Source organism: Polyergus mexicanus, unplaced genomic scaffold (assembly GCF_030449975.1).
Source record: "Polyergus mexicanus isolate NDT 795.1 unplaced genomic scaffold, iyPolMexi1.0 SCAF_18, whole genome shotgun sequence".
Lineage (NCBI taxonomy): Eukaryota > Metazoa > Arthropoda > Insecta > Hymenoptera > Formicidae > Polyergus > Polyergus mexicanus.
Window position 1 is genome coordinate 5605430 of NW_027223338.1, and position 12895 is coordinate 5618324.

A 12895-nucleotide genomic window follows, 5' to 3' on the forward strand; every position below is an offset into this window, starting at 1 on the left:
AAATTATAAACGCGAATTTGAAAATTCGCCATCTTCTCTCTTTTCTGCATATATTATTTTTGCAAAGTGTTTGTTAAAAACTGAAAAGAAATAGATATATCTTTATTTAAGATTCCTTCGGTTGATAATCTTTTAGCAAGATAATCTAAAATAAGATAGTCTAAAGCTGGACAATAAAAAGAAGAAACACAAGTAAAAATTTAAGATATAAATTAATCTTAAGCAAACAAAATTAAAAAAAAAAAAGAGCAAAATTGTCTTACAATTAAACGTATACTTTTACGCGAATCTTAAAATACGCCAGCCTATTCGGTCGACCGAGAAATTGCGACAGATAAAAAAAATCCTTGCGAGATCGTTAAGATATCCCGTTTTGTCTTCTCGACGACGCGTGGAAAACGACCTTCACATGCAGATGCAATCACGCATTCTCCTTCTAGATGAGACTCGCCTCTGAAGACGCAAGGGAGTGTATCCTCGATCGAACATGCCCGCGGGAAACGCATAGGTATGGCACGATGTATACGAGAGTTTTCGACACGATGTGTCCGTCTGTCGGTTGGCTTAACACACGATTAACATACGGCTGCGTTGAACCAGCGTTGAATTCCGCCGACTAACGCGCGCTTGCGAGGCTTCCACGTCGCTCTCCTTCCCTTCTCTCGCCCGTCTCTTTCACGTGTCGCGTCCTTCTTTCTGATCCTGATATTGCAGGGATACTGCATTTATCAAAATAATCCGGCAGATTACGGTAGGTACGAGCATGTCGCGAGTTTACAGAAAGATCTACGGGGTAAAAATCGGTAGAACTTTTTAAAAACATTCCAAAGTGAAAATTTGCGTAACGCGAAAGCGCACTTTACGAATGTAAGATGTACGGAGTTGAATGAGTTTACGGTATTGAAAATGAGGGAAGAAGAAAACGAGAGAATTTTTACTACGAATTTCGTGAGATTACAAAAGAATAGATTTTTATTGAACAAAAAATGAATAAAAATGTTTGTCGATATAAACATGGACTCGCGATTCAGAGATTTTAAGAGAGACTTTAAATTATAAGATAGTTACAGTGGGAAAAAAAGAAAAAAACGAGAAAATTTGTGAATATAAATTTCTATCTATGATTTGTGGAATGAAATCTATGAATTTGAAGATATTTCGTGCGTCTAAAAATTTACAAGCATTTATTAAAAATTTATAGAAACAGATGTTTAAGCATCTAAAAATATATATCTCTGAAAATTTAAGAATCTAGGAATCCATAGGATTCCTAAATCTGCCAAACACGATCTGGGACATAAAAAAATAATACATGATAAACAATAAAGCTAAATTCCCAATTCTTTCGAAGATTTATATTATAAATATATATATATATATATATATATATATATATATATATATATATATGTCCAATCACATTAACAGTCCGTATACTCATTTCAAGAAACGAGATTTTGATAAGTGTAGTTTTACATTACGTATTCTCGTCTATTTCTCTCCCATAATCTCATTGCAATTACTTTTTCTTTCTCTCTCTCTCTTTCTCTCTCTCTCTCTCTCTCTCTCTCTCTCTCTCTCTCTCTCTCTGTCGTCTTCTCTTTCTGCCAGCAGCGATCCCGCTCTTGTGTGCCGTCGTGTATTTTACCAAAGGGAGATAAACGTGACACGACCTCTGACTTATACTTCCCATTAGTTGGACGGCTAATTAGTATGGTGATGAGGCTTTCGACGTTTGACGAGGACCCGGTAATCGAATATACATGCTGCACCGCGTGCATTAGTCGTAACCACGAACCCGCGTGTGTATATACGCTATGTACGCATCATCGTTCTCCAGTTTCGAGACGAGGGTGAACATCGATCTCGAAGGGGGTGGTCCTGTCCCTCGCGGGCTTGTAAAAACGCTAGGGGATTCAACGGGATCGCTCGTATTCGCTCGACGATCACGTCGACGTCCTCGTCGAGGATAACCCGCGCGTTCGTGGAATTGATGAAATTGAACTTGCGTCGAATGAAATTCTCTATTTTCGACAGAATAATTCCCGGGGAAATAATTTTTTTATTATTTTAATAATTTTTAAAGTTACACACACATTTTTTTCATCGTATATATAATTACTTACAGAGATATATATATATTCTTGTATTTTTTAAGAATAATTTTGCGGCTTATTTCTCAAAGTCTGAAAATTATTTCACGAAAAAAAAAAAAAAAAGATATATTATATTTTATACACACGGACTTGACCTATATTTCAAAATTGAGTCATAATAGACGGTTATTGTGCACGAGTCATTTATATATAAAATTTATTTGATCGAAACAGTTGAAGCTCTTGTTGGCTAATAACATACCGCGTTATTTACTCGGAAATTCGACGATGGAAATTGAGAACATCGGTCGGATGTATCTCGGATCTATCACGATCGGGATCGACACGTTACCGGGTCATCCTCCTATCTTCCCGTGGAAATACCGGAGGATATTTCGAGAGGGAGACTCGCCCAAGACGACCGGGGGCTATCTCGAGCGATTTAACGATCAACGAAGCGCGCAGGACTTATAGTCCGAGAGTGGAGACAGTCGATAACACCTCCAATCTGCTCGAGAGAACAATTCGGCGTGATACGTCTCTTTTCTCCGCTTCGTTTCCGATTGCCGCCGCGAGATAAAAATTAATCGAGAACGAGCCCCCTCTCAATTTCTCGCGAAACCGATTTCGGTCCCGCGAACCCGCGCGCGCGACGCTCCAGACGGGTATTGATTTCTTTTTTCTGTTTTTTTTTACGCCGCGCCGCGATTATTCGTACGACATTCGCAAATTTTTTTTTTTTTTTTTTTTTTTTTTTTATTCCGCGTACACGCCCCGCTGTGTGTCGTTAGTATCGATCGCGACCGAACGCTCGTGTTCGACGGAATAACGCGAGGCAATTAACGGAGGTACGGAACGACGAGACGACCCGCTCGCGCTCGCGTTGCCGAATCGACGAGCGAAATTCCTGCGCGAAACCGAATTCTCTCGGCCACGTGGAAATATCGGCCGAAATGGACCGTGGGTTATTCCGACGATTTAACGGCAAAATCTTCAATTGTTCGAGATGCACTTTTTTTGTTTTAAATGAAATTCGAGCTCGCGATCCAGCTTGTTTCCGTAGGCGAAGCCGAATCCTTCGCTCCTCATGATTGAAGAAAATGATTCTATTCTGGGGACACAATTGTTTTTTCGTCAGTCAACGTTTAGTGTGAAATGGTATTGCAATCGCAGCCCGCATGAGATTATATGTGAGATGTCTTTTTTAAAGAATTTGACTCTCATTTCTCACAGTTACGAAATTGATTAAACGTTTTCAAAATTCTATAAAACTTTTTTTTAAACATGATAAGGGGAAAGAAAGAAGGCGCATAAAATTAAATTTTTGTCTTTTGCATGTTATCAGTTTTATATTTTATTAGAGAAATATATATATAAATAAGAAAAAAAAAAATTTCCGACCATATATATTTGATACACAATATATGTAAATAACTTTTCGATATTTCTTCAAGACACTTGATCAATTTCGTGAGTCACTGTATATGATCACCGTACAATAATCCCCATATCCTGTAGTTTTCTCATTTTTCTAAATAATTTATCGCCCGAGGATTCTAATTACCCGCCTGATTAATTCTCATCGTGCGCTTGTCACGAAGAATACTCTAGTTTCTCAACGTCTAATTAATCCTGCCCGATTGTCGGACAGATTTTATTCGCGATTAATTGCCTTCCTCCCCATCTCCATCGTCGCAACGTTAAGCAAATCCTAACGAATCGCTTTACTCCGTAGGGGACCATCCGGAGACGGACGAGGAGAGCGAGCTGAACGCCCGCAATCGTCTACACCATCATCACCACCATCATCGTCATCATCATCGCGCGTCTAACGCATCCAAACCAGCGAGCGAGGATGAATTCGCCGAGGATGAGCTGTCGGTGGGAGAGCCGTCCGAGGCGAGGATGCTCACCTCGAGCGGCGCTCCTGCCTGGGGCACGTGTCCCGCTGGTGGCAGGCAACCACGTGAGCGACGCGGCCGCAGCCCCAGGAGTCTCGACCGACGTAGACGGGACAAAAATCACGATGTGGGCGAGTTCCATGAGGGCATATTGCTGGACGCGCTGCTTCAACTCTATCCTAGCGTCGCGGGTAAACAGATAATTAAGCCATAGTGATATTTTAGCAAAGAGACGTACGTGAGAGAAAACGATAGAGATAGCCATTTCAGGTAATGTTGTTCAAAGAAAGCAATATCGCTCGAAAGATTTAATTGCGAGACGTTAAACTAACAACGATTATATTTGCTCTTCCTCATGCTGTAGTTTATTGTTATTGGCCGACGATATATAATCTCTCAAACACTCATCGACGTTGTTCCCTTTTATATTTCTTGGCCTCGAGCATCGTATTTCTACTTATGCTTTACTGTTTGCTGTTTTATTATTAATATTTATTTACTGTATATCATTTTTATATGAATACTTTACAATTTATGTATAAATCTTGTATCTTTTATTTATTTCTTCATAAAACCGAGTCGAATTATTGATAAATTTGTACTGAAATTTTCTGGATTAATTATTCCGGCTATTCTTAACTTTCGAATATCCATCTTGACTATCTCGACTTTCTATTTTGATTTTTCACCTCTGCTATCTAATTTCAGAATAATTTTACGAATTTGTCATGTTCAAAAAACAATATATATATATATATATATAATTACTAAATACATTTGCAAACTTTGACTGATTCAAGTCTTCGCTTCCAGGCGTGGCCGGTGCCCGAACAGGCAACAGCATCGCTCAACGTCAACAATCCGTCCCATCGGTGGCGCACAGGTTACCGTACTTCGTGCCACCTTTGCCGGCCGCACAGGCCCCACGGCTCGAGGAGAATCCGTACGAGAGTGTGCCGGTGTTGGGCCCGTTGCATCGCTACTCTAGCCAAAACAGGAGTGGCAAGGATCGCTCGTCCCGTAGCATCAAATCGTCCGGCAGCGACAAATACAAGTACCTGTCGTCGTCGCAGCAACAACAGCAACAGTACGGCGGCGATTATTACGGCCTGCAGAGTCAATCCGATGTCACGACGCCACTCTATACTCAAGTGGGCGGCGAATACTCGGACACGTACTCGCAGCCGACCGACCGGCTCTTCGGTGACGACAAGTACAGCCAACCGGTGTATTATACCACTAATTCGATCCGGGACCCGGCGTGCGATCAGGTGACCACCGCTGGCAGACTGTACCAGGGTCAACCTGACAGCAGCTTTGGTAGCGACAGTGGTTACAGCCATCACACTTCCGGTACCACCGGTACCAGCGGCACTCGCGGCAGTAACTCCCGGACGAATCATCGCAGGGACAAACATCGAAACTCCCATCACTCGCATCACTCCGTGGACTACATTATGTCCTAATGGAAGACCGATCGTGTTCTCTTCGAAATATACTCTCGTTAAGAAAAGAGAGAAAGACGATGAGAGACTATAAAGGTCTCGTTTCTGTCACTGGCCACGATAGATCGACGAGTATGTTCGTTAATGGAGAGAGAGGCTGACGCCGATTCGGCTGTGCTAAACCGCTGTATTTTGATACTTTGACGTCCACGGATAAGAGTCAATAAGGATATCCTGGTTGCTACGGCTGATCGAGTTGTAACGATCATGACATACAGACTTGATTCGATCGTCGAAGCGACGAGGAAATTCGCGAACAAGTGACGAGATTAGGATGAGAGAGGCACAGTGATCTCTTAGTGATTTATACATATAGCCGAATACTATTGCAAGACTATCTAACAAATTTATTTCTAATCTAATGAGACTCAGGCTGGTACCAAAGGACGCTAACAAATATTTCTATCTTTTTAGTCTAATCGTTTGTAATTTATACGTAGGGAGAAAGAATGCGTTAATCGGAACGAGTCAATCTCGTCCTCATCGTTGCCCGCAAATTGTGCGACTACCAATCGCAAAGAATTCCGAAAAAGTACCGAAGTCACTGCAGATGATCAGTCCTATTGCTCTTTCAAGCGATCCGCGAACAATTTTGCAAATAAACAAACACGCGAAATGCTCAGAACAGTCGCGTGCCAAGTGTTGAAACGTAACTAATTTTCAAAATGAATGAATAAAATAGTATGTATACCATAAGCTGAAATAGGATTAATAAATGATAGTAAAATACTACCGCGCAAAAATCAGCGAATCCGAAATATAAGATACATCTCAAGGAGATGAAACTACAATTTAAATTTTATTTTAACTATATTTTAAAACTATACTTTAAATTAAAAATCTATGAGAGAAAAAAACAATTTTAACTTTATTTTCTTAACTTTTTATGATGTAACATTTTTATAGAAAACCCAGTTATTATTATATTTTCAAGCTAAATACAAGGTTGTTTAAATTGAATTGCACAGATTGCGGATCAAGCTGGTGTCGATTATGGATGCTTCGTAGTCAAATTAACCGATCCACTGCCAGTCCTATCCTAAACGACCGGGCCTGTTCACCCGGCCGACAAGTTTCGTACAAACTTTGATACGACGAAACCTATAATTAGATTTCCGAGATCCCCGAGCGGATCCGATCACATGCACGGCAGGCGACATTAGACGATACTATGCGATCATGCCGCATTTCTAGTCCAATAATAATTACTTTTCGTACCAGCTTAGAGAGCTTAAAGTACCAGCTTTATCTATGCGACATCTATACACATATGCCAATAAAATTCTCGAAATATAATAATAAATGCACGCACGCTATAACGCCAAGTCCTTGGACCATACTGTAATCCTTGAGAAAAGAAAGAACGATATGTGTACGTTGGAATCTGATCAATTAGATTACGACACATGCATTACCCTTTTTATTATTTTCGTGCGAGAGAATAGAAGATGTTAAATTTAAAGAACACAAAATTTAGTTTCGATTATATACAATATTATATAATATGGAAATAGACAATATTCTAAATTCAGAGTTCAGTACTTAACAATGCCTTGTACTTAAATAAAAAGTTTGATATTTCATATGCTCTATCAGAATAGAGAGAGAGAGAGAGATGATTTAATAATAATAACAAATATATTCTTTTCTCAACCTTTTAAATTTCGAACCAAAGTATTATTAATGATCTATCCGGCCAAGAAAATTAGTGATAATAAATTGATTCAACCTCCATATTTTTAAATGGCAAGTCCTCATTTACAGAAAATATCGTATAATGTATAATGTATAGCGTAACAGATCGATGAGTGAATATCTATAAGAAATAATTCCCAAACGGATCTCGTTTAGAATCCAACGTGCATAAAAGATGTCAGAGACCATAATTGCCACATGCATGACTAGTACATCATTACATTAAGCATATATTCGCGCTTATACAGCCAGAAATTTCAAGCGCCGCGCGCGAGCTTTTTATTTTTGTAATTTCTAAAAGCATTGCAGAAGCGTAGAATGCGTATAGACTGCTGAATAAAGAGACAGAGAGAGAATAGGAAACGCTGTAGGGAAATTTTCTCTCTGAAATAAAAGCGCCCTTTTCACCCCGAAAAGGCTTCTTGATGAAGCTTGATTCGCGTATACATTTTATGTCGTCTGTTTTGACATCGAAAGACTGACGACCATAAAAATCCTCTTTTCGCAGTTCAGCACAGCTTTTTCTCGCAACGCAAATCGCTTTCTCGTGGAAGCAATCGCCGCGATCAACTTGGTTGACGAAGTCGGTATTGTTGTCGTTAATAACGTAACGGAAGCCGCGCGTCATAGAAAATTCATGAACCGAAATCACGGCACGCTCGCAACCCTACTCTATTCCGAATCACCATTTCGGCGAACGCCGGCTTTATTGCTGACAAAGGCCCGCGTGCGAATGGCGCAAATTATTTGCGTGTATTATTAAGCATACTATTATCACGATCGGTTGCATTATTATGTATACGAGTGTCGATATCAACGATCTTCGATCGGTAGTCGCACGGATTCGCGAGATGCTTTGATTATTGCAAGCCGGCGTTAACGTATTCCTCAGTACTGTTACTTTGTCCCGCTGTATAAAAAATTCTTATAATTGGTTATATATAATTATTTTTGACATATAATTATTTTTAATATATGATCATTTTTGAAAACATTGGACCATTAAATTAAAAATTAAATCAATCTTTATATACATATAACTTTGTATAACATAGTTTTAGATTTTATATTTGTTACACATCAGAACGTAGTTTTATGCAAAGAATAAAATACCTAATAAATTATGATGCACTAAACTAGTCGAGAGATTAAAAACAAAAAAAACTTAAAAAAAGATTATATGAAATTTCGAGATATTGATAGTTTTTATACAACGAAACAAAGTGACAGAAGCCAAGGATGCAAAATTATTCGAATTTTCGGAATATAGCGAGTTATAGAGCAAGGCGATACAAGAGAGTGAGAGAAAAAGTGTTCTAGGGTTGTACAGGCGCACGTTAGTATACCGTATAAATATCGCTATCACTTTATACATACCGCACGTGTAAGAAAGTAAATGGCGAGCCATGTAAATAGAAAGCCGGGAGGAAAAGTTCCACCCGTGTGTAGTATAATTGTACTATAACGATATCGTTACCGAGATCTTTTCCCGTGCGTTGTGCGTGCAAAGGCGAGAGAGAACAGAAATAAAATTTAATATATACACAAAAAATTATATGTAGAGAGAAAGACAGTGAGAGAGAGAGAGAGAGACGAAAAAGGAAACTATAAAAATACGATAAAAATATAATTTTTAAATTATTTGTAACGGCAGGCGCCCGCGTCGCAATCACGGCAAACGCGATAAAGATAGGAAAAGGAGGAGAATTCATTATATCTTCTCCCCTTTTCAGAGCGAGAGGATCGAAGAATGAGTTGAGCAGGACGAAGGTGAGAAGAAAATCCCTTGCGGGAGTTTTCTCGCAAGCCTTTCTCTCGCTCGTCGAAATAGTGCACGCTCTCTTTTTAGACGCGCCTAGACGCGAATACCTCAACACAAAGAAATAATCACTCTGTTGTAAATATAATTTTATATATAGGAGCGCTGGGAGAGATTAGGGTAGTTTGCGCGATCGACACAGCGGGGCTGGCCCAAGACATTAAAACTACGAGACTCAAAATGATACTATCACAAAAAGGATAGACTTATAATTGTCATTCGATTCCTACTTAATCTCATTATAAAGTTAAAACGATTAAATCTTGAAGAAATTTTAAGAAAATAATTGCATTGCATCAAACCAATGTAACTCATTAAAATTTTCATAATACAAATTAAAATCTCTGGTATTTTCATTAATTATTCATCAATAATTTTATCACAAATGTGTATTTAATAAAATCAAAATTATCCCTTCCAAAAAATTACATATAAAATATCTTAATTAGAATGTCCGGCCCTGTGGTACAGCTTCCAAAAATAATATCTCGTTAATCCTAATAATAATTCACTCGTGTGAATCGAAATCAAGCGAGGCAACAATCGCCTATGTTTTTATATGAGAAAATCGATTTGCGCGAGTTTACATTGCACGACAAAGAAATTTGTTAATCGCGCAACATTACCAGTAAAGTTACGCCAATGTGACGCTCTCGAAAGTCATGCTGTCGATTATTCTCTTAAATTCTAAATATAGCAATAATGTAGAATTCTCGCTCCTTCGAATCAATTTTTATCATTATACAATATTATACGTTTGACTGAATTGCGCAAGTATCTCTACGCCTTATCTTCATCAGTCTAAGGATTATCAGTTTGTCGCTGATTATTTTCTTGCAATGTTTCGCGCGTCTAATGCTCTTAACAAATTACAGAAAATTTTGTAACAGACAAGTTAAATTAATCAGGAAAGCGTGAGATAGTTGAATAATTCCGTATTGATTTAATTAAGAAAAGAACGTTATTTCTTTCGTCGACTTTCTTGCGACAAACTAGGAGCAGCTTATCAGTAAAATATTATTTAATTTACTACTTAATTAATGAGTGAAGACGATAACGAATCGTACTAAAGCGACTTTGTAAATTACATTCAAGTTCATTCGGACTCCTTTGAATATGTTAAATTATTCTCACGCGCGCCAGGAGCGAAATTTTTGATTGGCTAATTAGCTCAATTCCTGAAATTAAGCTAAGGCAGCTCTAATTGTTCCTCAGGAAGTATATTCTAACCGAATAAAATAAAAGTTATAATTGCGAGAGCATGACTGGCTAGAGCGCGAAAGCGAAGAGGAAAAAATGAATATGTACAGTGTGTACTTATCACGAGAGCCATCAAAAAGAAACATTGCATACAATCAAAGAATGCGCATAACGCGAAAATGTAAAGCGATGCGGAGATCGAAGAAGATCCGAAAAAGAATCGTGTAACGAGAGAGAGAAATAGAATTGAGGAAACGAGAGGCAGAATTACATGCTTTCGTATCTTATTACGTCCATGTTGATTAAATGTTTCGCACTGTTGTTTTATTTTATTCTTGTGCATAGCTTGTATGATACGTACGTACGCTGAAAGTCTAAGTTATTATCGTTTTTATTTAAGGGAACGGAGAAGTCTCGATTGACATGGATCTTCGTTACAAAGACCACGATTAATTGTTGTATATCGAATGTAGTGAGCGAGTGAGCGAAGTATGCGCGAGATGGACCATGAATGATTCAAAAGTGTATCGTGTGTCGTGTGAAAAAAAAATAAGCCGAATATAGATTAATCATATATTTATTTATTTGATTCGCACACACTTGTGTGCAAAATATTCAATATAAAATATGTCAAATTGAGTTTCTTGAAATAATATCCATCTAAAATTGATCGAACGATAAAATCTTATCCATTTATGCGAAATTTAATTCATTCAAGTGTCAAAGACGTTACATGAAATTGTGAACAATGTATAATTTATTTGAAAATTTATTGCGACATATGAAATTAAATATACTTTATCTGATAAAGTTGTATATAAATTTGCACGAACTACTGGATCATGCATGGGCCATTTAGTGCGCTGTAATATTTCGTTTTTGTAAAATCGTTGTCTTTAGTTCATCGTCTCGATACTTTTTATTGTTCCCCGTACCACGTGCACGAGAATAGCGAGCTCTTGCAGAGCAATGATATGAGTGAGAGAGAATTGGAGAGTAAAAAAAGAGAAAAGAAACGCAGAAAAAAAAGAGAAATAAAAAAGATGATGTACGAACGAAAGTTAGAGGTAGAGAGAACGTTTCCTTATACCTTTCAAACGCGTATACGAATCGCGAAATTATTATTATTATTATTATTATTATTATTTATTGTTGCGTTCTAAGGAGATGAGAGGCACACTTTCCGTCACCGCCCCTTCTCAGCAGTCCCATACTTCGGTACCGCTATTTCTTAGCGGCGGTATTAGCGCTATAGGCAGAACAGAGGACACAATAACATAGGCACTAGAGTATCTCCTAGAGAGGAGGTAACAAGTAGCATCTCTTGAAAGTTAGCTCGCACGGGCGTTGCGCTCTTCCGTTGCACCGAGAATTGATGCTTTAAATCGTGTTTTAAGCGCACATTTAACGCTAACCAAGACTGCCCGAATTCTATCTCGCGTTATGGTCTTTCTTGTATCGAGACGGCCTTCAATTTGAAAAAATAAAATACGCAGAGTCATAATTACATTCAGCGCTAAATATAGCTAGGAAAAAAGTCTCGTTCTTATTCTTACCGTAGATTCCAAGCTAAATAGCGCGTAATAGTGTTAAATGTGATTGTTTAATTCTCATTTCTTATAGATATATTGAATGCCATCTTCATTAAATCAATGGAAATCAAACTTATTATTGACTGCGATCACATGATGACTAATATCACAGATTGAGAATTATCCTTGCCGCATTGAAAGCGTTGAATGTGCGATTTGTGAACGCGATCGTTTTGCTCCGATGCGGATTAAATAAATATTTGCTTAGTCCGATCGAACTTCATCAACGATTCAACTCGAATCACTAGTCGAGGGTTAGCGCGAGCGACTCGATCAACGCGAGACCCTATCGGTGAAGTTTGCTCGAATTACAGTAACTTAATCTACATCGATATGCAAATACTAAGCGTCCCAAGTTCACTGTCGTAGTGGACCGAGGGTCGATCGACTACGAGGAAGATCCTCGAAGAGGAGAATCCTCGCGGAAGATCGATCAAAATCGGCGTCGACGGAAGAGCGAGGCACCAGCTCGCAGAACAGGGTAACTAGTTCTAACATCTATCTCTTACGTCTCAGCTAAGGAACAAGAAAAAGCTCTGTCACACTCGTTCACGGTATCACGGTATCACCGATGGCCTGGCATTGTTAATCACGAAATGTCGGCCGAGACGGCAATCTCGAGACACTATCACATGTCACCTTCGTACTAATAAACGATTTACTATTCGATTTCATTGCTACGTTTCATTATTTTCACCTGATCATATTGCGAAGAGTTCGTGAAGATTTCATCTTCTAAGGAAAATCTTCGAAAAGATTGATTTCTTATTTATTTCAACTATAAGTATTCTTTTTATTTAACAAGTAAAATTTGCAATGGCACCCCCTCTCCCAATAGATATATTTTTCATCGTCATTTATATCATTTTATGTATATTATTATCTTTTTGCCTATAATGTTTCATATTATTTTTTCAAATATTGAAGATACACGAGATCACAGAATAAAGAATATATTATCTTGTTTACATTTTAAAAAATAAGCGTTGAATTAAATACAAAAGGGTTTAAATATAAAATAAAACAAGCAAGTCTTATATATCTTACAACATATATGATTATATTGTGATTAATATTTTTAAATATT

The 12895-nt window shown here is 38.1% G+C and overlaps 1 protein-coding gene across 1 annotated transcript in view; it reads left to right on the forward strand.

Annotated features, from left to right (window-relative positions):
• The window catches only part of Pxb (pxb), a 354537-nt gene extending 349023 nt beyond the window's left edge, over window positions 1–5514 (forward strand). The window contains 2 exon segments of the mRNA XM_070310439.1: window positions 3832–4188; window positions 4811–5514. Of these exon segments, the coding sequence (XP_070166540.1) occupies window positions 3832–4188; window positions 4811–5463 (1010 nt within the window). The 3' untranslated portion in view covers window positions 5464–5514.
• The last annotated feature ends 7381 nt before the right edge of the window (window positions 5515–12895 follow it).